The sequence below is a fragment of the Bombus fervidus genome, chromosome 1 (assembly GCF_041682495.2).
Source record: "Bombus fervidus isolate BK054 chromosome 1, iyBomFerv1, whole genome shotgun sequence".
NCBI lineage: Eukaryota > Metazoa > Arthropoda > Insecta > Hymenoptera > Apidae > Bombus > Bombus fervidus.
In genome coordinates this window covers 16,867,448-16,893,845 of record NC_091517.1, presented here as the reverse complement: position 1 = coordinate 16,893,845, position 26,398 = coordinate 16,867,448, and the positions used below count along the sequence as shown (strand labels likewise).

Here is a 26,398-nt window from a genome sequence, read left to right as displayed (position 1 = left end):
TGTAACAATTTACTATATAATTATTAAAAATCGAAACTAATCATGGTCCGTAATCCTCGTGACGGTCTAATAAATTATCGTGTCGCGCGCTTACACCAATGCATAGTTAACAAATCGACCATGGAATTTGAATAATTTAAGCAGTTTGCCAGAATTTCAAACAAAGCCCGGTGTGTCACGCGTACGAATTTAGCGAAGCAATAATTGCATCGGGAGGATTTGTTAATTGAATAGAACCGTCGCTCGAAAGGCACAAAAGCGAGCGAAACTCGTGGGTTAATGCTTTCAGTGATTCGAGATCATTCGATATAGTAACGCTACTGCCTCGTTCCTGTTATCGTCGACAAATCGGATCCACGTTTCTTCTTTTTTTTTCAAACAATATTCCAAATGGTACAAAATGGGAGAAAGCGCGCGATTTATCAGTCGTACATCATTATCAGCCAGACAGTGTTACATAAATTCTTGTTCGTTCGAACCGTTTTGAAACGACATCGCGAGTTCGTCGCGTTCTCGAAACAATAAACGTACACCTTTTATCGTCGATATTATTCGAAACCGCCTGTTTAATTACAGGAGCACGTGACCCGCTAATCACACGTCCGCAACACTTTTATTAACGATCATCTATTATTTTTCTCCCGCGTAATTTTCCCGTTGAAATATGTCACGAACAATCTTTACCTTCATTACTGGACGGCTTTATCGAGACAAAAATATACTACGTTCCGACGTCAGTAACCAAGTCAACGTACAAATTGATGGTTATTAACGAGTTTATTTTGTGGAGGTCTAAAAAAGGAAAAGAAAACCTCCATCCTTATTCTAACGAATTTGAAATTCTATATATATATTAAATTGTTCTTTCTGTGCTTCAAATTTTAATAGTTAACCAATATTAGCTTCTCGCTATTTCAATTCCACCAAGTATACACGAAATAAAAAGAGCGTTACATCGAAGTCGAAAAAGCGTGGTTCGCGTGTTTCGTCGACTCATTTTCGACACGCTTGTATCGAGCGATAAAATGACCTACGCTATTTTATTACTGCCAGTAATCTATCATTTAACGAGAAAAAAAAACACTGGAACACAAAGCCACCGAAGTGTACTGTCCACTGGTTTTTGTCTCGTCGTGACGCTTCCTTTACGGTTATTCTTACACGGTTAGCTTCCACGGTCAGCTTTAAAATGTAGAGTGATCGAACTGTGAAACTTTTCGAAGTCGGGAAAAAAATGTGCTCCACTAGAAAACGCCAACTTGCAAACGTTCCAATCTTTCGATAGATCTCAATTTAGAAATAACGGGAAACTTGGAGAGTGCACTTGTTGATCGTCGATCTTGGTTGAAACTAAGATTCGTTCGAACTGCGCCACTGTAATTGAAGGATCAAACCTAACCTAACTTTAACTTTAGGCTAACTCGGTTTAGGTTAGATTTGCCCTGGATGCAACTTTGATGCAAGAAAGAATTTCCAGTGGTTTGTTCATTGATCGCGGAGTTGGTTTTAAACGGTTTTGGGCTTCCGATGTTGTATGTGTGGAACAAGGACGTAATTTCAGTGTAAGTGAAAATTTTCAGCGATCTATTATTGTAGTTAATTCAGGTAAGATTATGCCGACTTGTAATTATGTTTTATACGCGTTTAACGACTAACGAGATCTGGTTAATTTAAACATAACGCAAACCGAATTTGATATAAATTAAGTATAACTGTGTGAAACACACGCGTGCGCTTGCGTTTGACGCATGTCGAATTTCAAATGGCCTAACCAAAATTTAATGCGGTCAAATGCTAATTTACCTCGTATTTAGTTTATACATATATAACCACAACTAAATACTGTATCACTCTAACATAACTCTCACAACCTCTAAACTTCGGCTTAAAATATATATCATTTTAAATTAATTCTCAACAATTGAAATATAAAGGTAATTTAACTATAATAACTTAACGTTGAAACGATTAAAATTTCAATTCATACTAAACCTAAAGTCAAATTTGTTTCGAGCTATAGATCTCGATTCAAACATAATTTCCAGACATACCTCAATTTAGGCCTACCCCAGCAAAGCCTATTTGAGTCCTGATCTAACTCGCAACCCAAAGTCAGTCCTATTCTAATCCAAGAGCAGAGTCCAGCATAGGTCCAAACCCGACTCTAACTTATTTCAAAACGAATTTCAAATCTAATCTAACCTCAACTCAAACCAAACTCCAAATTCAACGCAAACATATACACGCGTGTGTTTAACTCGAAACGTGTATGAAACCCGATAAAATACTTGTTGATTCAGTCCATCGACTATATTGTGACATCTAATTGTGGGACTAAGTCTCTGATAAAGATCTATCCATTCTGTTAGGTCAGATCTTTCACGGAAACAGCGAGAAGTCGCGTGAGAATTTGATTTCTCAACATTGGTCAGTGTGTTCTTCGTGGTTAACCTTGTACGGTATTCACGGACAACAACGAACGTGGCGCGTAGCCACGAGAATGAATAGGTTTATACGTGGTTGTGTACTCCCTGATTGAGTCCTCGTGGTCCGGCTGTAGTAGCGGCATACGTTGGCAAACACGCGCGACGTACACAATTAAGCCGGGCCAATTATCGTGCATTCCATTCGATCGTGGAGAGTTCGAGGCAATCGCTGCGTTGTTCCTTCATAATCGACGAAACCTTCTCTCTGTGCTCGTCGTCGTTGTTATTATTGCGTCTGTTAAATCGATGCGTGCTCGTACACGTCGAGCAAACGTATGCCTCGACGTGCTTTTATATCGTCTCGTAGCATGCGATCGTTCTCGAAACGAATCGCTGATCCCATAGTCAAGACGAGATTAAAGCATTATAAATAAAGCTCCACAGCGCGGTTTAATATTCATGGACATGAGCTTTCCTCCCGAACCGAACCGAGTCCATTATTCGACCCAGCTTTACACGGATTTGGAAACGTTTTCGACCTACCACGCTGCTACTGCATGCGTAATATTATTAGTAAATAAACGGGAATCCGTGCGCTTACGGTATAAAATATAATACAAGTAACGCGTTTCCATGTGTTTAATTTCGTCGTAGCTTAGCTATCGGTGGTATCAATACGCGACTGGCCGGTCATAATTTAATAACGGTAATCGCAGATTGCCATGTACGATTAATTCAGCTAAAATGCGCGCGCGTGTGTGTTGGGCCGCTATCTCTCAGTACAATAATCATTGGAATCACGATTAGGGGCAGTTAGCTGCGCCTGTACGGACGATTACGCGAAACTTATTATTATGTGTAATAAAATGCGTCGCGTTTCGCGTGCAACCCTCGTCGGATTCGGAGGAGAGATTGCACTCTTTGAACGCTTGCGCCTTTGAAGGACACGGCGATCGATGATGTAATTTAGTTCTTAATATGAAAAATAATCGACTTTAACGTTGGATTCATTGTGATTGATGGTATAAAAAGATACTTCTGAAGGTTAATAAATTTGTAATTTAACTTGCTTGTAAAGTATAATTTGCAATAGCGATGTATAGTATAGGTCATTACCCCGAACAGTTACAATATTGTAGACGAGCCATTCTGTTACAATTTCATTGCGTGTTTCGACTGTTTCCTGATATACTGAAGATAGAGAACGTATGCTTGTAGGCTTCCGAGCGTTTATCTATACAATTAATAATAGAGTGCAACAACTGTGAAACAAAAGGAAGAAGATTCACATCGATAGGGCATTTGATCATTGGAGTGGAGCTTCTTTCTGAACTCCTGCATTTGATCGTAGAATGTTACGGTGAACAGATATCAATTTCAATCATAATACAATGTATTTACGTATAATTCTATAGAAGGTACAACATGATTAAACAGTCGGTAATTCGTACGATCTATTCTTAATTCCTCGCGAGAAACATCGTCCGGAAATTGAGTCAAGAGTCGTAATTCGACCAATCCCATTAAACACTTTACAAACGCTTGTATCCGGCGGAGTATGTGGAACTTCTATGATACATGAAACAGCCACCGAAGCACATGACTTCTCATCTACCTATAAACTTGATCCAGTAATTCACAAACTTTGTTACTTGCAGATCAGCTCAAAAATAGCTATATTCCGGACGCCTCAACCTCGTAAACTTAATCTTCAAGCAGTCTCGACAAAGATATCGCGTCGAAGTCACGTAACGTCAATCTTGCTCGTAATTTCGTTCGGTTCGACCGCCCTATTTCGTATTCCCTTCGATCGTTTACATCGAATACATATTTACATGTGTATATACATATGAATTCCAATGTCTATATATGTACACGTATGTAGAACATCATTAGCTAATTACAATTCTATCCAGTATCCATCATTCGTAGTGTGCTGCTGTTTTGTCCGTTTTATCGGTTTACTTTGATATATTCTCATTGTACCTACGGGTCGGTATAGTCGGCTCGATTTACGACTGATCCCAGGCACCAGTCAGAGTTTCATTTCAAGAAGTCGCATCCGCTATCCTCTGGGAGTCGTGCGCAGTTCAAGGGAAGGAGAGAGTCCTTCGTCTCTTGGTTGGACTTTTCGGTAAATTTAAAGAACCTCCAGCCGTTCTGACAAATTTTCCGCTTCTGCTCGGCGATCATAAAAAATGATTTAGGAGAGCAGAAGAAAACGCGCGCGCAACCGCGTCTGCGAACGTGATAAAAATATATTACCGCCACAAGGAAAATCGTACGGAGGGAACCACACACCGTTCAAAGCTGTGAAAAAGCCGCGTTTTATACGGATACCGATCCGATTTCCACGTGAACACTACCTGCTAAACTTTCCATGCATCAATCGAGATTAATGCTCTGGCCGAGCGACGCCATTCGTCTTCCTGTAACGGGAGGGATCCTACGAATACGAACCATTTTTACATAATGTCTTGTTCCTGAGCGACGCAAGATTTCGCGGCCCCCGACCCTTTAACCCTTGAAATATTGCCTTCGCTCTTGCTTTCGTTCAACACCACCTTGGCTGACGTGGATCAAATTCTACGTGAGGGATAAAACTAACTAGAAGCCTTGAGATTTCTTTCTAATTTTTCTTGCGTAACCTGTGACCAAAGATTCTTTTTTCACTTAAACAATATATATAGAATATTATGTATATGTATAATATCGTGGGATTTGATTTAATTCATTTTAATCTATTTTGAATTAATTGCAATGATAATTATTTATATATACATTTCGATACCTTGTTTCTGTAATACTCTTAGAGGATTAGTACTGCGCGAATGTTATCACTCAGAATAGTGTCCAAGTCGGTTGTGCATTTCATTGGCACATAGAGGTTGAAGATACACAGCTTACAAGTGACTTAGACTGAAACAGAGTTCCGTTCAGAATTGAACTGAAATTCGGATGGAATTCGGCTTGTACTAGAATAGAATCGGACTAGAACTAATTGATACCGAGCTGTCTGAACAATTTTAGAGTTTCAAGCTTCGTGGATAGAAAATAGGTGTACAAGTTGATGATTCCGAAAACGGAATGATACCATATTTGAATATTTTAAAGACAGTTCCAAATATGATCTATAATATACGATGTATTGTACTAACAAAATTTTTATTTCATTTCTCACATCGGTCTGAATTTCGAAGACTGATGCTTACCAGGTATAAAGCATGCGCGTGTTATTCGCTCGATTTCCTCAGAAACAGTTTTGACATAATTTTTTCGCGTGTTTCAGTTTAAAACAGCCTAATAAACCCATTTATTAAAGACGAAAGTATTCCAGTAATTTATTCCCTTTCTTTTATTTTTTCCTCGTGTAGCATTGTGCCATTGTTGGATACTTAATGGTGTTTTGAATTCAGGCTTGTACAGATTTACATAATTACTGCGTTACAAGTATACAATAAGTATACACTACGTAAAACGCAAAAAGCTATCTTCCAGTATGACTACGTGTTCGGCAAACAAATTACAATCACGCTAAGTTTAACTGTCTAAAGTTAATATTTTATTAAACGATTATCACGATAACAACGTTAATTTCCTTAAATGTTCAAATACTTATGCGAGCCAGCAAATCTGATAGGCCAAACAGATTCTTCACCAGTTCTCACTTCATAACTCGCCCTTTCACCTACTAGATTCACAGTAACAAGATAATCCACGCATGTTCAAACGTCTTGGTCGCTATCTGGCTATGCGATGGCACGAGAAACGTCTAACTCCTCATGCCCACTTATCTTCCACGCAACTTACAACGCTCGCCTCTCGTCGTGCAACAAGTACCCTCCATAAAATCTCGCTAGCACCTATACTCGTTATTTCGTTCCGTAGCTAGCCTTTAATCCGATATCTTTATCCGGACACAATCTACCTTCGTTCCAACCAGTTCGCGTTAAATCCACTGGCGGTATCGCTGATTCGCCCAGTTGATCGTTCGCGTCCTTCCTCTTCTTCCACTGTTGACCTTAAAACCGATCCTACCCGCGGAAAACAGGCCACTATCGCGGTTCGATACTCGAACGACCTCGGCAAACCACGGCAAGTGGAAGTGTGGCACGCGAGCCTCGTGATATATTGTGGTTTTCGGTGCGGATATATAGATACCAGGATACGGTGCGTGGATATGGAATGATTCATGGGAAATCGAGAGAGAGAGAGAGAGAGCGATTGAAAATAATTGTGGAAATTGCAGTTAAAATATCACTATGGTTGCAGGATTGGTCGAGTTTTGGTATTGTAGCGGCGATGATAATTGAAAATAATTGGATCGATTTCCACTGTTCCCGGTTGCATACGCTTTTATTCTAATTCGCCGTATCATATACATAGTTAAATAGGTTTTTTTATTATTTGTTCGATGAAAATTGCATATCAAGATGTTTGTCTGTGTTGATCGTAGTATGAAACGCTGTTTTCAAAATGCTAAAATATGATCTTAAGGAAAGAAAGGTCTGTGATTTTAACGAGGAAATTGTATTTATAGCAAGAAAACTGGCGATGGATCGCTGAATTTGAATTGTTGGAACAATGTTCGTGTTTAAATTATTTGGTTATCGAAAGAGTACTTTAATCAGTTAGAATATTTATTAAATAATTTCATGAATATTACATTATTAATTATTGATATTTCAGTATTTAATCCACGTGGAAATTTCCTGCTCAAAATGATTATGGTTGGACAAATCAAAATTATCCGTGCGCATAAATTGAAATTCCAAACAGCCAAAAATAATTTCTCTTACGTAAATAACAAGGTCAAATTTAATATTAAAGCAGATTATTGAATTGAAATTTATACCCGGATATTTCTCTTGTTACATTTCGAAAATTAACGCACATAGAGTTTGTTTGTGTTTTCCAAAATTTTAGAATTTAATTATATACATGTTGCAAGAAACTTCATCAATGAAGTCGTTTCCTTTTATATTAATCATTACATTACAAACAATCTAAGCGAATGGTATTAATTTTGTAGAACTATAGTTTTATTTTACTTATTTTACTACCATATTATTACATTGAAATTAATCTTTTTCACTAACTGAATTAAAAAATTCTAATTAATTAAAAACTATTTTTTCCCCGTAAAGCAAACAAAATTCCAATTCAAGACGATTGCGAACCTTCAACAAACCCATATAAACAATTACGAAAATACGAATAATGAAGAGCACCTTTCGCTATCTGTTAACGAAACCGTAAAATCCAGTTATCGTCTCATTCAACAAGTTTCCTCCACAAAACAGGGCGAGCTTTTCCCTCGATTCCTTTCGAGCAGGAGTATTCAAAGAAGCGTATAGCCAGCTGCTGGTATTAAGCAATCCAACGTGTATATCGTGTTACAGCCGAGATAAGCCCTTATACAGTCCGCTTCCGTGACGCGTTTGCTGTCATGCCTAACACGGTACTGCTGCCAAGGGCATTTATTACGAGTGAAAAAGGGAAACAGGATTCGCCGATCCATCGAGGGTTGTATCTGGAAAGTCGAACGTAGACCGTTGCTATCAGCAGTCGAGAAATATCTCGAGGATACATTCGGATAAGAAAAAACAGTAAAAAAAAAAAGAAGAAGAAAATATAGAGAATTACAGATAAGCGTAAGAATAGCCGAACGATGTGCGCACTCTTAGATATAAATGCTTGGAATTCTTTGTCGCATAGCAGCAGTTTTAGCATCGTCAGATAACGCTAACCCCTAGTAAATTCCGCTTCTTTGCCGCTTCTAAGCACGCGGTATTGGAATTTATTCCAGCCTGTTCTGCCATTCTCCTCGGTTCTTGTGTATCGACCAACTTAATTCGAAGATTGTTGTAGGTGCAGAATGTAGCAATCTATTTTGCTATACTATGTGTCATTAATCTTGACAGAGTGGTATCTTGTGTATATAAGGATGTTGGGATAGATTTAGCGTCGATTATTTTTGTTATTTATTTGTTGTCTAGTTACTGGAGGTAGTAGGATACTTCTGCATTTAATTAATAAATATTTAATTTGTAAAAGTACTTTAATAGTTTTCTTACTAAATGACAATGGGGAATAGGAATTTGTAGGGTTATGGATCTCACGAAGAAACGCAAGAGGAACACGATTCAAAATTGAACAGGACGCGTTTATTCAATTTTGAGTTACGAGACATGAAGCGAACGGAAAAATCTGGTACATCGATTGTCGAAAGAATGAATTACCTTGGACCATGTTGTTCTGTGATAAATAGTCGAAGGTGTTATCGCTTTTGTTCACTTCCCGATGGGAAACCATTGTGATATTGACGATTATCGTTGATCTATCGTGAAATAAATACCTTTGAATTATTGCGCGGTAATCTCGCGATTTAAACGTGTTCCGGCTTAGTTCGCGTACTGAGAAGATAAAACGGGATACGTTTCGTTGAGATATTGTAAACTCATCGCATTCGATTCTGAGAAATAACACACTATAAATTAAGAAACAATTTATATTTTTGACACAAGCGTACTTGACGATTTGTAGAAAAATATTTAATCTTAATTTAGTTTAGTATCTAATAGTTGCACGATTAGACCGTTACATTTTTTAATAATAAGAACATGAAAATGTTACTGCGTTAAAACATCAAGAAAAGAAACGTGCCTGAATCCTGAAATACTCGGCTTAAACGGGAATTAAAGCAAATTGAAAATTTTCCACACATTCGCACATTCTTGCAAACAAAACCTCCTCGTGCGAATAGAAGGCCGAGATGGAATAATTCTTAATTACTTTTCGATCCTTCTTCAATGGAAGCAACAAATGAAAAATGAAACTTTATCCACGTCAAAACGAGGATCAGCGACTCGTGAATTCTCTAGAACATGGAAGACCAATTGTTCGAAAAGTTTCGGCGTCTACGCCGTAGGAGGACCACTTTTCTAACTCAATGAAGCTGAATTAATAGTTAGTCACTCGGCCGATTTCTTTTGTTGATTATTCTTGCCTCCATGCACGTTCTTTTCCTTATGTCTGCATTCGGAACTTTCTTTCATCCTCGTCTACGCTCCTCGTTACGTTCTTTATGGTCTCTTTACATTACCATCGAATTGATCTTTACCCAGAAATTTTCATTTTTTCATCTCCATTGGAGAAGTACATAGACAAAGATATAGAAAGGAAAAACAAACCCATTTTTTCGAAGTTAAAAATGTACGGATGGGGTGATTTAATAAACTTGCTGCTCTCAATGGATTTTTATAATGAAAAATGGTGTCTGGTAGATTTTTGAGATTCAAAATATGTTCAAAACGAATTTTATATGAAATAGGTATGGAAGTGTTTTACAGTTAGTTTTATATGTTCTACAGCCCAGTACACTGTACTTTGACGCGGCTGCAATTTACGATTTTCAGGATCAGCGTTTTACAATGAAAATTCGACCGAGCACGTGCTCCAACTTTCAACAACAGCAGTTGTTCCTAACGAACTATCCAAGTTCGTTAATTCATTGTTTGTGGCTTGATCTCAATTTGCAAATTCTCAAACATGTGAGAAGACTGGCAGTGTTTAACAAGGATTTTACGATAACAATGTGAACACTTGCTTGTTACTTGCTCGAGCAAAATCACTTTTAATTTAATATTTTTGCAATTGTATCTCAAAATCGATTCGAATTTTGCTGGAAATTTCGAAGTTTTCCTTAGAAATGACAGCTATCAGAGTTCTAATTTCTTTTCAATTTCATTCTCTCGCGTAGTATTATAGATCATAAAATAAAAATTATTATTTAATCTAACATATTTAAACAATATATGTTCTTTAAAAATTCCATATCTGTAAAGAACTAAGGCAAAAAGCTTCCATTGTGCATTTTATCGGAGAAATCTTTACCCTCTATGTTCTAGAGAACGTTAACGAAACTGTAATAATCTCGTTTACAACTCTTTGTGCTCTATTTAATTTTTGTCTGACAGCCTCATTAAGCTTGAGTTACCATGGAAAACCTGCAAGAACGCAAAAACGGTGACAAGTACGATGACCATTTAAAGCCAACAGAGCTCTCTAACTCTAGAGTTGTAGAACGCGCTCGGGTTACGATAACTATACCTCTGTCCGATAATCAGGAGGCACGACCGGCAAATTTGCACCTCCGTGTTGCTTCTTGCGGTCGTACATTGCAGTTCAATAGCGGTGCTTCCCGATGCTCGATAACGGCTCGCTAGATAACAGATGGCCTTGAACCTTGTTGTGCCAAGTTGTATCTTACTTCACGTTACACCGAAGACAAAGCGTTTGGTTATCGTTGGTCATGCAATTAGTTAAGATTATCGTTCACGTGGAATATTTAGGCAAAATCCTGCCTGTCTCTCTGTTTTTATAATTTAATTTAATCTATGTTTTGACTTTGTAGACTATAGACAAATCTCAATTTCGGTTTATCGAATATCGATTATTAGCTTTCTTATAATTTAGTTTAATCTAATTTGCGTCTCGACGTCTATAAACAAATGTAAATTTCTGCATAATTAGACAACTGTATTGTAATATCGTTGGTTTTATTTGAACTTCGCAGATAAAAGTTTATTCTGATATATCTTCCTGCAAAATTTTGCGTAGCGTTTTAAAGTAATTTAAGAATTTAGTGAGAATCTGGAATTAAGTGATTTGGAATTAGTAAAATATTCATAAGACTTGGAAATTAATTTTACTATAGAGGAATGAGAAATGAAAGAATGAGGAAGTCTTGTGGGTATAATGTTATGCAATTAGTTAAATACTACTTCATACGTTTCTGAAGACGAATGTCGTTCGTAAGAAATAGACAACATGTGAAATATTAGTAAGATCGTGCAAATTTCATTGTAGAGAAATTGCAGCGCGTAAAAAATAATGAACAAGAACAAAAAAGGAAAGTTTAAGAAAGTTCGAACAAGTTCATTTGAAATTAACTAGCTTTAACCGCTAATTATAATGGTTCTCGTGGCGCTTCACAAACTTTTTGACTCCCCGGAGTCCCTGATAGCGTTTATATTAAACTTTCTGACGTAAAAAATTGCAAATTATTGCAAGCTCATTTATGTAATATTAAAAGTACGCATAATGTAATTGTGTTAAGAGAATGATAAAATATCCATGAATATTCGAATATGCCTTCGACTGTAAGTTTATTAATAAAATAAAACGATTTAACTTGCATTAATATTTAAAAGTCATGATGTCTCAAAGATTATCGTTGTATAAATTGTTTGCACTAGTAGCGTTATTGAATTGATTATTTTTTAATATATTAAACTCTTATTGTAATTAGTAGAAACGTAAATTTTATTTATTTAAAGTACGTATTTTTTCACAATAAACGACAAACCAAATAATGAAAAAAATTTGATATCATAAAGATATTCGGACAATAATCAAGTTATAAATTAATACGAATCTACTTACAAACAATTTCCCGAATAATTTCTCAAGCATCTCAACGTAAAGCAAAACACGATGCATAACTACCAGCACTGTGGCCCGTTGATAATTGGCATTGCCGCAATTCAGACTAATTTAGCGACGAACAGAGATATTTTCATTCAAAGTTGGCCCGCATGAATAGTCGATTGTCTCGTACTATTCCATTGTTCTTGTGACGCGGTCGTCCACAAGCCTTTCCGCACTCGCATCAGCGCACAATCGGAGAAAGAGTAAGATAGCTCGAGCCAGAAAGCAAGAAGAGTGGAGGAATAGAAGGGTTTGCGTAAAAGGTGTCGAGGGATGAGAGTGATGCCGCTTAGAAAAAGGGTTGTACTCCAAAGAACGCGATACATAACTTACGAACACACTGTTGGTCCACTGTGTCCCTTCTATAGTCGCAGTTATACTTATATATACATATATACACGCGCGCGTGCGCGTGTTTGTGTGTGTTGTCACCTTCACGACGCCAATGAACCACCCCTTTTAAAGCTCGCCCCTATATGCCTCGCGCGCGTTTAGATAACAACCGCGCCGTGAGTATACACAGTCTCGTAACTACGGTTTCGCGTATACATAAGTACAGTTCCATCTAACCTTACCCTCATCTCTTGTCATCGGGTATGTTGGATTTCGACCAACCACAGACGGACGAACCCTTCGTTCTCTCTCTTCGAGCTCCTTACTCTGCTCCTCGTTTCTTCCACAGACATCGACGCATTTCGTCGATTCTTCCTACCTTATATCGTGTGGCTATGGAAACCGCCGGCGGATTCAAAGGGCTGCGAAGAACCAGAAGAAAACCGGAAACGCGCCATTCACTTAGGGAGTGTGGTTACGACCACACAATCTCACGTACGTTTCCATGAACGTGCAGTAGGATTCGAATGCCCGTGCTACGGGGGATTGTACGTGTATGAAGATGTACTACGTGACGATTGCATCGTGCTTTTTTTATAGGTGTCTAGATATTTCGAAGTTACACGTTATTTTAGGTTTCGTTACTGCTGGAGTTTCCTATGTATGTGTTCCATTATATTTACTGAAAAAGATCTTAGTGTGTAACAGCTGGTGTTTGGATTCGTAATTTGACAATTCTTTTTTCTACATTAAAAATTCTTCGAATTATAGTAACTATGGAAAATACTATTTGTACACGACAAATTAAGTAATTAAGTCCAAGTTTCTTCATATGGCTACTCCAGAAATGTTCATTCTGTGAAACACAATATTGAAAAATATAAACACTTATTTTTCTAACAAATAAAATATAAGTACATAGTATAATTTTTGTCTATTTTTTGTTGGATTATCTGACAGATAATTTCGTAAAATTCTTACTGCAACTGCAGAAACAATGTACATCCTGTCATTAAAATTTTCTCCGTATCCATGTAAATTGCTCCCATGAAATTACATCCACCCGCAATGGTATAACGTCCGACTGATTCGCGCACTTTTTTTCCTACAGCGACAGAATTGATGGACTGCTTTCCATTCATCCAAGCCAATGATAAACCGTCGTAAATCAATCTTCCTTTTATCGTCAGCTTTCGTTCATTTTCCTGTGTGTATCGATTTACTCACAGTCACTGCCCGATTGACCCCATATTCTCTTTTGTTACATCTATCTGCCCTAGCCTTTGTGCTTCGTGACTATTTCAACCAGGTTGCCACGCTCGCGCGACAGCTAATAACATAGCAGTTGTTGGCCGCTTTTGCAACTGACAGTTCCAGGTTTGTCAAAAAGTCCCTTTGTTCCATATAACTTTTCCTACGATTGTCTATTACTTCTTGCGCCGAAGTTGATACATTCAAAATTTCATTACAGGCACATCAATAGAACTTTATTTAATAATTGAACGAAATCACAGTATAAATATTATACGAAAATTGAGATAATAAAACATTCCTCTGGATAGAACAATTTGAATTAACCAAACATTATCTAGGACTACCAAATTAAAATTGCGCTAACACCTAACATCGGAATTTCCCAATAAATCCGCCAATTGCCACTGGTCCTCGCCAGTGTACTTGCAATTTACCTAACAGCCCATTCAACTTCTTTCGCAATATCGCTCTCGTGTTTCAACCGGGTTGCCATTCACCAACGGAACGAAACGAACGAGCGAAATCACGCTCGACGAGCCAGTTCCCCTCAATTTCAGAGCTCTATCCGAACCCGAAAAGGCGCGGCTCTGTGTCTCTCGACAATTTCACGGTCGGCGCGAATAAAGCTGGCTGGTTCGTCCCGCGCGCGCCTTAAATCCAAATTAAAAGGGTCCCCGCGGTTCGTTTCGTGGTCAGGTTCAAAACTTTTTAATCATGCAACGCAATGGCCTCTGCAATGGCCGACAAGTTTCGCCGAAGTCTCGAACAGTGGCCGCAGGAAAATTAGTTCGGCCTGATTAAAGCGGCCACATGATACAGCGTTGCAATTAAAAGTGTCATGAAAAATGCATAGCCAGCGTTAATTATCGTTCGGTGGGGTGCGCGTGCGACTCGTCGCGCGTATCAGGAATTTAATAATATCTATGCTCGCGGCGACAGCTCGACGCAAAAACGCGAGCGTGATGTTGCACGTGGCTACCACGAAACCTATCGATATCGATCGCATCGTAAACCTGTCCACCACGAACTCATCTAATAGAGGACCATTCGTCTTTGGTGTTTTAGTGTCACGCGTCTGCGGGGATTGCCGCCACTTACGTCGACGAGGAATCTTCGAGTCAGCGATCAGGAGCGACATATTGATGCGCCGGCGATCGATCCACGGACCAAGTGACGAGGCACCGACGCGCCGCCAAGAAAATCTCCACAGACGTGAGTAAATCTGTTCTAACCCTCTGTAAAATTGAATTCTACTCGTTGATGGTGTTGGAACATGTGTGGATTTATATTTGGGTCGATTTCATGCTTCTTTGCTCTTTGACGCTGTTTCGTGCGTTGACTGGTGGATTAGGCTAGGGTTACGATAGATACGTGACATGACGAACTGTCGTTATAAATGCGTCAGAACAGTTAGATATATAAATTCTTATGGGAATGTGCATTTCGGTCATCAGATATTCTATTCGTCAGAATACTGTAACTGTACTGTAGTCTTGAGAAAGGTGTGTTACCATTATAATTCTGAGAGTTATGTTATTTTTTTAACTGAAGAACAGTTGAAATGTTTTATGATTTCATTCGTGACCACATATGATATAATAGACGACATATATTTTTTTATTATCTATAATAATTTCATCGTTCGTCACCGTAATATAAAATCGTACAAACTTACGATCTGCAATTATTAAAATATAAATTGCAATTAAAATATAGCAAACGCCGACGAAATGATTTAGTCTCAAGAAATAAATGGAATTTCCTTTTTACTTCTTTAGTAGCGAATTTGTACCAAAGAGCAATAGAAATAACTGCTATTAAGTTAACGAGTCCATTTAGCGCGTAATCAACGCGGACTATACTTTCTTTCCCAATAAACTTGATGAACCATTTTAATTAATTCCTTCCCTTGGTAACCGTATAATTTTTCGATTAATTCGGCCATCCTACACGACTAGCCACCCTACAAAAATTAACCTACGAAATTTTAAATTTTAAATTTCCAAACTCAATTAACAAATCCAATCAGTTTGTGTCGCGATACACATATTACTTTTCCTACGGTGATTATGCGACAAAGTGACTAATCCTTTACGTTTACCTCGGAAGAAGCATAATAGATAATGTGGAAAATTGATAAGCTTCTATTATATGAACTTAAATTGTACAATATAAGCTGTTTGTTCGCCGATAAGTTCAGATAAACGAAGTTCTACTGTATTCTCTTGAAACAAAACGGTTGCCAATGAAACAAAATGGTACCAGTGTAAGGAACAGGGAAAGAAGTGGACTGTTAAGGGTTGATTACACTACTTGGTATAGGCACAAACGTGGCTACGACACGACCAAAATTACTGGGCAAGTTGCGGTGCACCGCGGCGTGTTCTCTTTCGCACTTGCATTCGGATTCATAACTGTGTGCCACGACCATCACGGCACGGTTTCAACGCAAAATGGAACCGTATAACGAATGACGGAATTACCAGAAAGTGGAATTATATTGGGGCTATCGTGGAGCTCCAGCGTCCCACGAGAACGATACTTGTATTTTTAGTGCGAATCGATACTACCGTACCCTAGCAGACCGAAGCTCGAGGTGAAATTTAAATTTACGGAAGAAGAATGTACCCGCTCAGATTATTACCTGCGCGTCAAGACGATCAAGGAGTTACTCATTTGCTATCCTTTTAATGGTAACTGAGTATCGATTGAAATAATTGTGGAATTGGTTGGTTTTATCCTGATGAATTTAAACATCGAATTATCAATTCTGTTTTTAGCATAATGTTTCCAACAGGCAGATCAAATACGTATATTACAGTATAGCGCTTCTTCATTAGGTTCTACATTTCTTCATCCTACGCTTCTTATCTTCGTCAAATTTTCAAATCCATCAAATTTCAACCCGGTATCAGTAAAGTATCAAATTTTCGTGATCATAATAATTCCTAATAATTTCGAAATGTATTAAAACAATCAAAATACGGCATTAAAATTATTATTGTTATTATATAATTACACGCGGTTGTCAAATCACGAAATCCAAAAAATCCATTCCAATTCCATTTGATAAAATTGAAGCTCGTTTCACATAGATGTTGCTTTGATGCATCAATGTATTAGCTTGAACTGTTGAAAATAGCATTAGGATATCAGATGATCCTTTGGCCGCAGAGTGGAGGACGCGCCATTTGCACTCGTGCCTGCACACGGCTGCGTTCAAAACGCAACAGCGTGATTGCGAAACCTGGAGAAACGCTAACTGGTGTCAGTGGGTGACTTGTGGATACGGCGAGCATCCCACGTGCACGTTTATTTCCCCGTTATGTTGATTACAATCCCGTCGTGTTCATACATCGGTGGCGAACGTATGACCGATAACGCATCTGCTGATCCTAAAGGCACACGTTTGCCACGTTGCCCATTTATTCAATCCCAATGCCGTAAATTTCGCCTGCAACGAATGCCTCCCTCCACCCTATCGTATGGGGTGTGCGTATTATTCTGTCAATGCTGTTACGCGGACGCAAAGGATGCGGTTTCTATCGGGCATAGACCGCGTCCAAGTAAAGCAAAGTTGGTCGTCATCAGTGGAAATTGGATGCATCGAATAGAGTGTGCAGAGCTACGGCCACAATGACACACAGTCCGTGAACGTTATTTACTGACTTGGCCAAACGCGTAATAATGCCCTCCCTGTAGGATGTACAGGATGGATGCAGAGAAGAAGCTTTTTCTCGAATGATTTAGAGTTTTAGTATTTTAATGTTGTAAAAAAGTTTTGGTATTGATTAATTTCTATCTCAGTTTTTTCTTCTAAAAGGGTTCCGTTTAATCGTTTCAAATCAACCTATTAAGAACCAGGAAATAGTTTATCATAACATCGCAAATACTTCAATACGTTTAAATTTCATAGAATCGTGGAATCCAAATAGTGAAAGATGCAGCGGTAAGAAAATATTCAACGAAATCTTGGAATTTTAGAACTACTATTTTAAAGACACGTAATTTGATAGCGTAAATTGATCGAACAAGATTGCAATTGAAATGTTGCGAATAAAACGATAAGAATTTTTTAACGAAACTTCAAAACTTTTTGCATTTCTTCAAAAGAAATATACATTTTCTACTGTTCGCTGTTTAATTTTAGTAAATATATTATTCCTAATAACAACGAAGATATAAAATGTGTTGCGTTAAATATCTTCGACCATTTACATGAATCTCTCTCGAATTTCAGACATCAAAGATGCAGTACGCAAAAATCAGACGATTAATTGATAAGCAGAAAAGAGCAAAAAGTAAGGAGAATAAAAGAGAAAACGAGGTGCACTGACGCGTTGATCACGAAATAGAGAATGTAGCAAGGACTGAAAAGGAATATCCAGTGACCCTGTTTTAGACCCTTTTCATACGTAGCAACATGGTTGAAACGAAACTGGAATACACCCCCGCGGAAATACGTCAGTGGGTAAATGGGTCCGCGAGTTTTGCTAGAAAAATATACGACTATGTGAAATCGACATAATGGCCAGCTGATGGAGCCCGTTAATCGTGATTATTCCGTCCTGGTGCTGTGCATATATCGACCTTACAGCCAGCCGATAGCTGGAGTTAATTGCGATTATTTCGTACTGCTACAGATCATCCACATCGTGGTTAGTTGATAGCCGCAGCTAATAGCGATTACGTGCCCCTACGTGCTGGTATCGATCGCAATTCGTTTCATTTCACTGCCACCAAACCTGCTGACTACGTTTCGGCGGCAGTTACCGATAGAATTGGGATAAGTGGTCCGAAGATTGGCTACATTTCGCGAATTTCAGCGATACGTTATCGTTCGGTATCGTACGTTGACTTAGAATATAGAACGTAACTTTACTAAACTACGAACATATACTTTCGTCAATGGTCAAAATTTTGGAAACGTTATGTATTTCATAATTGTAGAATGTACAAGAAGAACGATTCCTCGAACAAGGAAAGAGAAGAGTACTATTCCAAAAAAGTAGTAAACTTTGTAGATTTAACGTACTAGAAGTTAATTTTGGATCTGAAATGGTAGAAGTTTTTTTATAGGTCAGAGATTTTGAGTTTATACAGATAGATTCTCGTCGTTCTTCGACACGGTTCTGTTCGTTATACGATGCCAGTTACTGCAAATACGTTTCCGTGGAAATCAATCTAGGAAAGCTCGGGTTCCACAAGAATTATTGGAACATAAAGATAGGTATCATTCGTAAATCAGGTCAAATACATCATACGATCTCCGCGAAATCCTTCCTCGTTTTACGCTATTGAATTCGCTGTGGAATCGAATCGTATCTATAATAAAACCCGTTTTCATATATATATACACACCAGAAGATAATTGGGAAAGAACATACGGTAATAATATGTCCGTTTTGTTTCTGCGTTCATAAGTCGGCCTTTACGCCAATTTGAAGTGCCAAGGCGGAAAGTTAATCCGGTGACGAACGATGCTCTAAAACTCTGGTTCCTTGAGACTCTAAAAGGGCTTTAAAAATAAAAGATGAAGTTTTTATTTTAGTCCTTCGAAACGGCTCGAAGAAAAGCTCTTCCACTTTTCCGGCAAGCAGCGCGCACATTAAATTCTTTACGAACCCTTAGCGCAACCGGTAATAGTTATCTCCGGCGCAGCGTGGCTTTCACCCTCTGCGCTTTCTTTTGTTCGAAATTACATTTTCTTCGGGTTAACGGCCAGACTGGATTTGCTGGCTGAAACATCGACCGATATTTTTCCTCCCTCCTGTATATATGTACTTGCTCCACGGATCAAGCTGAAAAGGCTGCTAAACTACAGGCCAATTTTATAGGCACCGGCTGCTATAAACTCGTAAAAGTGTAATTCAATTCAACGATTGGAAACGAGGCCGTGTAACAATAAAATATTTATACGCAACAATGACGCATGTCGAAAATTCTTGTCGCTTTCTTATTTTTGTTTCGCGTAAATCTCATGTGAAATTCTTGCACCGATTGGTGTATGTATCCGATGTATATGAAACATAGAATCACGAAGCCGTGACCTTTTTGTCATGATTGTCGAGATAGAACGAGTATCCCAACGACACGATACGAGTTCTTCGTTTTCGTTCAATAATGCATATTCGAACGCACCTTCGCCGACAGATTGCACTGGAAATTCAACACGTCGACTACGCGAAACGTCACTGATACTTTTGTTTATCATACCTAGACTGTTTTGTACAGTATGAATCTCGGTCCTCGAGACACTCTCGAGAGATATAACTCCACGCCGCGTCGCGTCGAAATGTCACGTTTGCTCGAGTAAATCTTCATTCAGTGAAACGAGGGTACCTACACGGACGTTCAAAAGTTGAGGATCGGTTGATACATAAGTGGAGATAGTTTAATACTTTTTTTTTTATATTGATTGGTGCTGTTAAGTGTTACACGGTTGATAGAACATGAATAATGAGATGGTTGATTGAAACGTTCAGTACGTTCAATGTGTGTCTTGAATTGGAATCAGTACTTAATTTTATATCGTAAATTCAAAATTTTGGGAAAGCATCTATGGTAATTTTTTAGTCAAATACAAGATACAAGTATCAATTAACAAATTCAATCAGCAGTGAACGTATCAATTAGTGTAACAATTTCCATCGTTTCATCGTTCTAATCTTTACAGTACTAATTCAACCTTTATTCTAAAATACAGAACGTGAGGAAGAAAGGAAAGTGTCAATCTATTTCGTCTCATAGTTCATTCATATGAGGCTGTATATTACTCCAACGTGATGGTACTGTACTGTATAACGACACACTTCGTACAGTTTTGAAAAAAGATCGCTAAAAGACTAGTTTAACAATGGAAATGGGAGTACTTGCAGCATCGTAAAAAGTTTTGTACGTTCTGTAACGACCCTGTTCTGAGGAATACCAGCTGTAAATCACTCCTCGTGGATAAAACTTGGATACCTCTTTGATGAACTTATTTGCATGACAATGACGGGTTTTCCAATTCATCTCAAACAGTAATAGCCTCAACTCGATTCTAACGTATGTTTCGTACCAAAGCAAATTAGAAACTTATTAAAAATCGAAATTATACATCTAAGTCGAACTTTTGCAACTATTTTCCATAAAAATAAGGTTTCTTTTCAAAGAAATTGAAGAGTAAAATTTGTTTGGCTGGAAGTAATTCATTTCTCAATCAAGGTCTCATATGACTCAAAAACTTTATCACACGCGTACAACTAATCTTTTCACGATACGTCACTCTTCGTTTTCCGTTGCATCATGATTGAGGAAATACTCTAAATGTATACAGATATCAAGACGAGACGAGAGATAACCAACGAGAGACGAGCCGCGCGACAACTTTGTCGTTATCGTGGCCAAAAATGTGACCGTATAGTAACCGCGAGAGCGTGCAATTATCAACCGCTATGCGAAATGTTTCGGATAGCAGGATTCATCCGGGCAAACAGTTGTCAGTGAAACGCGTAACATCACGCGTCATTCTGCTCGACGTCGCGAAAATCAGTGCCGCGCGAGCATTCGACCGGATTCAATGTCAACGGAGGAAGTAACGTGGGGTGAAACTGCAGTTAAATAAACAGCGGCTCCGTTCTCGATCGTACATCATTTATGACGCAAACGTCACTTGCCCGCCGGAGAAATTTATTTCTTTTTGCAGGGCGTCACCGGGTTGCACCGACCGTTCCATTTGTCACGATCATCTTGAATACACGTCTCCATTCCCCTTTCGCTTGGAGGAAGAAATTGTTTTGAATGGAGAAACGCCGGTGCTGCACACTATACGTGATCGATGAATCGTTTCCGCCGAGACCGAGTCTTTTGCATCTTGTTTTTTGGCACTGTCAACTTTATGAACATTTCTTGTAATGTAGGTTTTTGTTACATATCTTTAAAACCACAAAATTTCCTGAGACGTACTTTTTAAAGCAGTTGTGAATTGATCGATTTAATTAGTTTGTTAAGATCGATCAGGTCGTGCACGAAAATATGTGTTTATTATAGTCAGAAACAGAAGGATATAAAGATTGATAGAACCGTCGTTCGAAGAATATCAATGAAATCATCCTGAACCAATTTTAAAGAAACCTTGAAACATTCTTTCAAACACGCTTGAAATATTCTTGAAACAATTCTGAGGCATCCTTGAATTATCCTTAAAACAGCTTTGTAAAGGACGTAAATTGCATTAATCGATATAACATACAACGTACTTGTTCTCGAAAATGAAAATATACTGTCCAGTACCTACTAGTATTGTATATTATCGAATTAACAAACACGTTCTCAAAGAAGTTTGATCTCTTTCAAACGTTTCTTTTTGTACTGACCGGAAGTGTATAGGATTGTGGAGTGAGACGAGGGGAGAAGAAAGAAGGGCCGGGTAGTTGAGTCGGTATTCGTACAGATAGCCAGAGCAGTTGCTGAATGCCAGGGGAGGGCAGCTGTTGCAAATTCTAACAAGAAGATGCAATCTCACGCTAGATCGACTCGCTTATCCCGAGTGTACAGATGGAGGCGTGCGCGGCGTAATTTTTAGTAATCAACTCGGCCCATTTTCCCGGCCCTCCTTATTCCTTTTCCACCGAGTAATCGTGTCCACTCGGTACTGGGAAACTTCTTTGCTTTCCCAAACAACTCGTAACTCCTTCTCGATCCCCGCTGAGAAAGTTTCCCAGCCTGAAATAACCCATTTTCCAACGATCCGTTTACTACCGAACGAATCAAGGAGAAAAAAAAGAAGAAAACGGGAAGAAAGAGAAACCCAAGGTCGATTAGCGAATCGATAATGGTAAAGGAGGGAGTGAAACACGGTTGAGATTAGAATCGTGTAACCGTTGAGAAAGTAGTAAATACAGACTTTTATCTTCGACTAATCTATGTGTTTTTCAACTCTGCTGGAGTGGTTGCGTCTTTGTTATCGTGCAACCGGTAGTGTCGTGCTCGGAACTCGATACATTTACATTTATTACGTTAAGCTGAAAAAATGACGTTCGATAAGACGAAGTGTCGCTCATTTTCTTTTGCTACTATGTCATTACTTTCTTCGAGAACGTTGTAAAACTTAGAAATTCTTGGTCACACAAGGATTCGAGGAATACATAGGACTATGGTACACAACGATATTCCGAGTACAATCGACGCGATGATATTCGTGTCGCGACACGAAGGTTAAATGCCTATTTAAAAAAAAGTGTGTTAGCTGCCAGATTTTAATCGTTCACGCGTTTACGAGCCAGAAACGAAAACGTAAGGTCATCGACCGAATGCCGTTTAGCGCGTAAACCCGCAACTTCATTTTCTCGCCTCCGTCATCGCTGAATGGAACTATCTCGTGCGTCTCCATCAACGATCGTGCGTCGAACGCGTCGTGACCAGCCGTCACTCGTTTGGATAAGATATCGCGTTTCTCCTACGTGTTGTGTACAGTGTGGCTAATATCGTGGACGAAGACAGGATGATTCGAGAGGTGAGTTGAAATTTCGGTAAAGACCTATTGACAGTTTTTAATGTTGAATGTGTGAAATGTGAAAGATTAGAGTGGAGGATGTGGTGGTGATATAAATTGAACTTAAAGTCATGAATAACAGAGACGAAAATAATTATATAGTGGAAAATACGCAAGAAGAATAATCGTGAACTAAAGAAATGTTATTTTAGTTATATTTTGGTGCAATGGTGTTATAATTTGGGGTATATAGACTTTTAGGAATTTGAGGAAGTTATATGTACACAATATGTACGAGTAATACCGGTTGAGATTTCAGTATAGATCTGTATGTTCTTTCATGATTGAGTTTTGCAATAAATTTAGTTATCTCATCCCTCGGTCTATCGGCCTATCTTGTTATCATAATTGCTTTGATGATAAGATTTAGTCATCGAGCGTGCACCAATATCATGTTTCTACAAAAGGTAGTGTTATGAATTATTCAGCGATTGACGAACCATGAGTAATATAACAGCTATAAAGGTTGTAGGATATATTAAGTTTTCTCGTGGTAATTTTTATGTCTTCATACGCATTATAAATAACGAGCAATAACGATAGTAAATAATTTTTCAGATAATTTCTTTTTTACGGTGTACTTGCACAATGAAGCTTTTGTATATGAAATTTCGGAACTTTTTTCTGGAATCCAGCTTCATTCTTTATTGTAAAATATTGAATCTCGTGTGTTCGTCATTCTTGAATTTAAAACTTGAATTTAAAAGAAAACACTCAAGTCTGAGAAAAGCGTGCAATCTTTCAGGCTATATTTATTATGTTATTGTTCATCATATGACTCACATGCTATCGTAGATAATATACCAGAGTTCCATGTGAGTCGTTTTTTATTGTGAGTGACAGTCATTTCCGAAAGTAAAACGTAGGGTGAGGAAACCTGTCAACGATTTCAGCAGCTTAATTTGTCAGACAGTAGTTTCACTAATGAATATGTCAGAAATTAAAATCTATTGACTCTTCCCCTAAATTATATGTGAGACTTTAATTAAAAAAAAAAAAAACAATGGGACTTTTACATTTAGATACGTATAATAAGCTAAGATGCTGAAATTAAAAAAAGTAATGTTCATCCTAGAAAGGTTACCTGAACCCCAATGTACTTCATAAAACTGACAAATGTAACCTGTTTACATAAGCTAGTATACATCTGCTATTAGTTGTTAAAAGAGGTGTTTTAATTATAAAAGCTCTTATACAAAAACACGAAGACAAATAAACTAGCTATACTTTATTTTTGGTGGCTTATGTACGATATAAACTAGCTATTAAATATTATCATTTTTAATAAGTCCATCGATCATAGTTATTTTTTACTATCTTTATCGCTTTACATCTTCATATTAATCATTTTCCTCAAGAATTTTTCTAAAAATACACAGGCAATCCATGTTACATAGCTAACAAAGATACCTCTTACATACCAGAGAAAAAATTGAAATTATTAATGATATTATCGATAAATTATTACAATGTTATTAAGGAAAATGTATTATCATACATACATTCTTAGAACATGTCAGAACTGAATTATAATATATCAATAATATTTGTAATTCTTTCCAATTTCACCTATTACCATAAAAAAGTGTTCGTGTCGTTTGCCCGTTCCATTTCTACCCACAGATTGATCACCGATCCTGAAACCGTGCGACTCGCTTTTCCTCGCTTTAATCTCTCCGGAAACCAGAGGCCTGGCATCGCGGTTTTTAATTCTTTCGCAGGGTCCGCAGAGATCCATCTCAATTAGCGCATGTTATTACGCCGGAACAAGGTTCAGCTCGCATTACAAACTACAGCGAGGAACCGGAAATGATGGGCCAGGTCAAGTTAGTTTCCGTGGAAGGTCGGTGGAGGGTGAACCACGAGAGAATGGGATAAAGCGTGCTTTCGTCCGCATATGACCGGCAAGATAACTGTGAAATTTCAGGGTTGCCGAATGAGCTACGGAGCACCGACTCATGGCATGTATTCCACGTCGGACTTGATAATAATTCTAGCAACGTAACCGCGCCAATCGAGACTATGTGTCTACGCGGTACATCTAACTACATAGCGGTCGCTCGTCATTCGGAAGATGAAAGTTGCTACCAACCGTGCACTTCGATGGAGTTCATTAATTATGATAACAAAAGCCAGTTTCGGTACAATTTTCAACCCCCTCGGTATCTATTGTAACTGGCGAATAATACATCATTATTATTTCGTTGCATAATGGGTGGTGCGCGCGCTACCACTACCGCAACCGCGGACCCATCGATGGTCGTATAGGCCGGAAAATGGACTGGAATTAAATTCGTGTGAATTAAAAGCCGACAATGACGAAGAGTCGTAAATAGCCTGAAACACTACCGCGGAATGGATATAAACGCTAATATCGGCCCTGGTATCTAATTCGTTTACAGAATTGTACGTTTTTGGGGTCATTTCCGTCCTTATTTTGTCCTTCGAAATAAAACAATCTTTTTTCAGAATGGTTTGTGTGGTTTCAAAACGCATTGCTTCTTCGTTCGCATTGGTTTCTTAAGTGTAATAGTGGTGTGTTGTTTTATCATTCTAGAAAGAGAAATTTGTCTTATAAATATGTTCGATTTCTCAGAGTTATAAATTGCGGCTAGCTTTTCCTTCAATGTTAATTTCGTTTCTTGTCTGCTACTTATATGTTTGTAGTAAATGAATAAATTAATGTTCTTCGTAGTTCATGATTAATAGCGTTACTCAACCTGTCATTGGTTATACATAATATACATGTGTCTATTAAAGTTTCAAGAAGGTCGAAGCTACAATTATACTAAAGTGGTTGCCACCATTTTAGTTAGTCCGCGGTAGTTCGACGCTGTAACGATCGATCCAAGGACTATCTTGCGATACTAACTATCCTAGTTGCCGCTAACTTGATGCTAAATCTTCTAATATACATACAAATACATTAATCAAAGAAAACTAAAAAAAAATATCGTATGACAAGTAAACATCACGATAAATCATATACATATACATCTTCCTTATTCATGAGAGACATGTAATATATCTACTTTTCTCCCATTCGAGTACACGATTCACCGAAGTATATTATGATTATTGTGAATCGACTTATGTACACATATCATCAAATTACCTCGTTATACATTATCTAACATATATACATTATCTGTTCATTGTTCTAATTCAGCTACATTATTTCGTTAACGAGTAAATGAAGCTAATTATATATTCCTACAAGATACAATATTCCTACGGGATATAAGATTATATTATATTCTATAAGTATCGATTTTAAAATATATGTTAATTAAAATCTTGTCTCATTAATTTGAAGCGGTTGTACAGCGACTAACGAATATGGAGAATGCTTCATATT

At 38.0% G+C, this 26,398-nt stretch overlaps 1 protein-coding gene across 7 annotated transcripts in view; it reads left to right on the top strand.

The window, feature by feature from the left end:
• Kek5 (leucine-rich repeat, immunoglobulin-like domain-containing kekkon 5 protein) overlaps positions 1 to 26,398 on the top strand; it is a 338,741-nt gene that overhangs the window by 247,309 nt on the left and 65,034 nt on the right. For 6 of the 7 annotated variants that reach the window (XM_074111636.1, XM_072005882.1, XM_074111634.1 and 3 more), the window contains one exon: positions 14,571 to 14,717. In XM_074111636.1, the coding sequence (XP_073967737.1) occupies positions 14,648 to 14,717 (70 nt within the window). In that variant the 5' untranslated portion in view covers positions 14,571 to 14,647. Of the gene's footprint in view, positions 1 to 14,570; positions 14,718 to 22,890; positions 23,002 to 26,398 lie in introns of those variants that run through there. The other variant, XM_072005936.1, reaches the window with a different exon arrangement.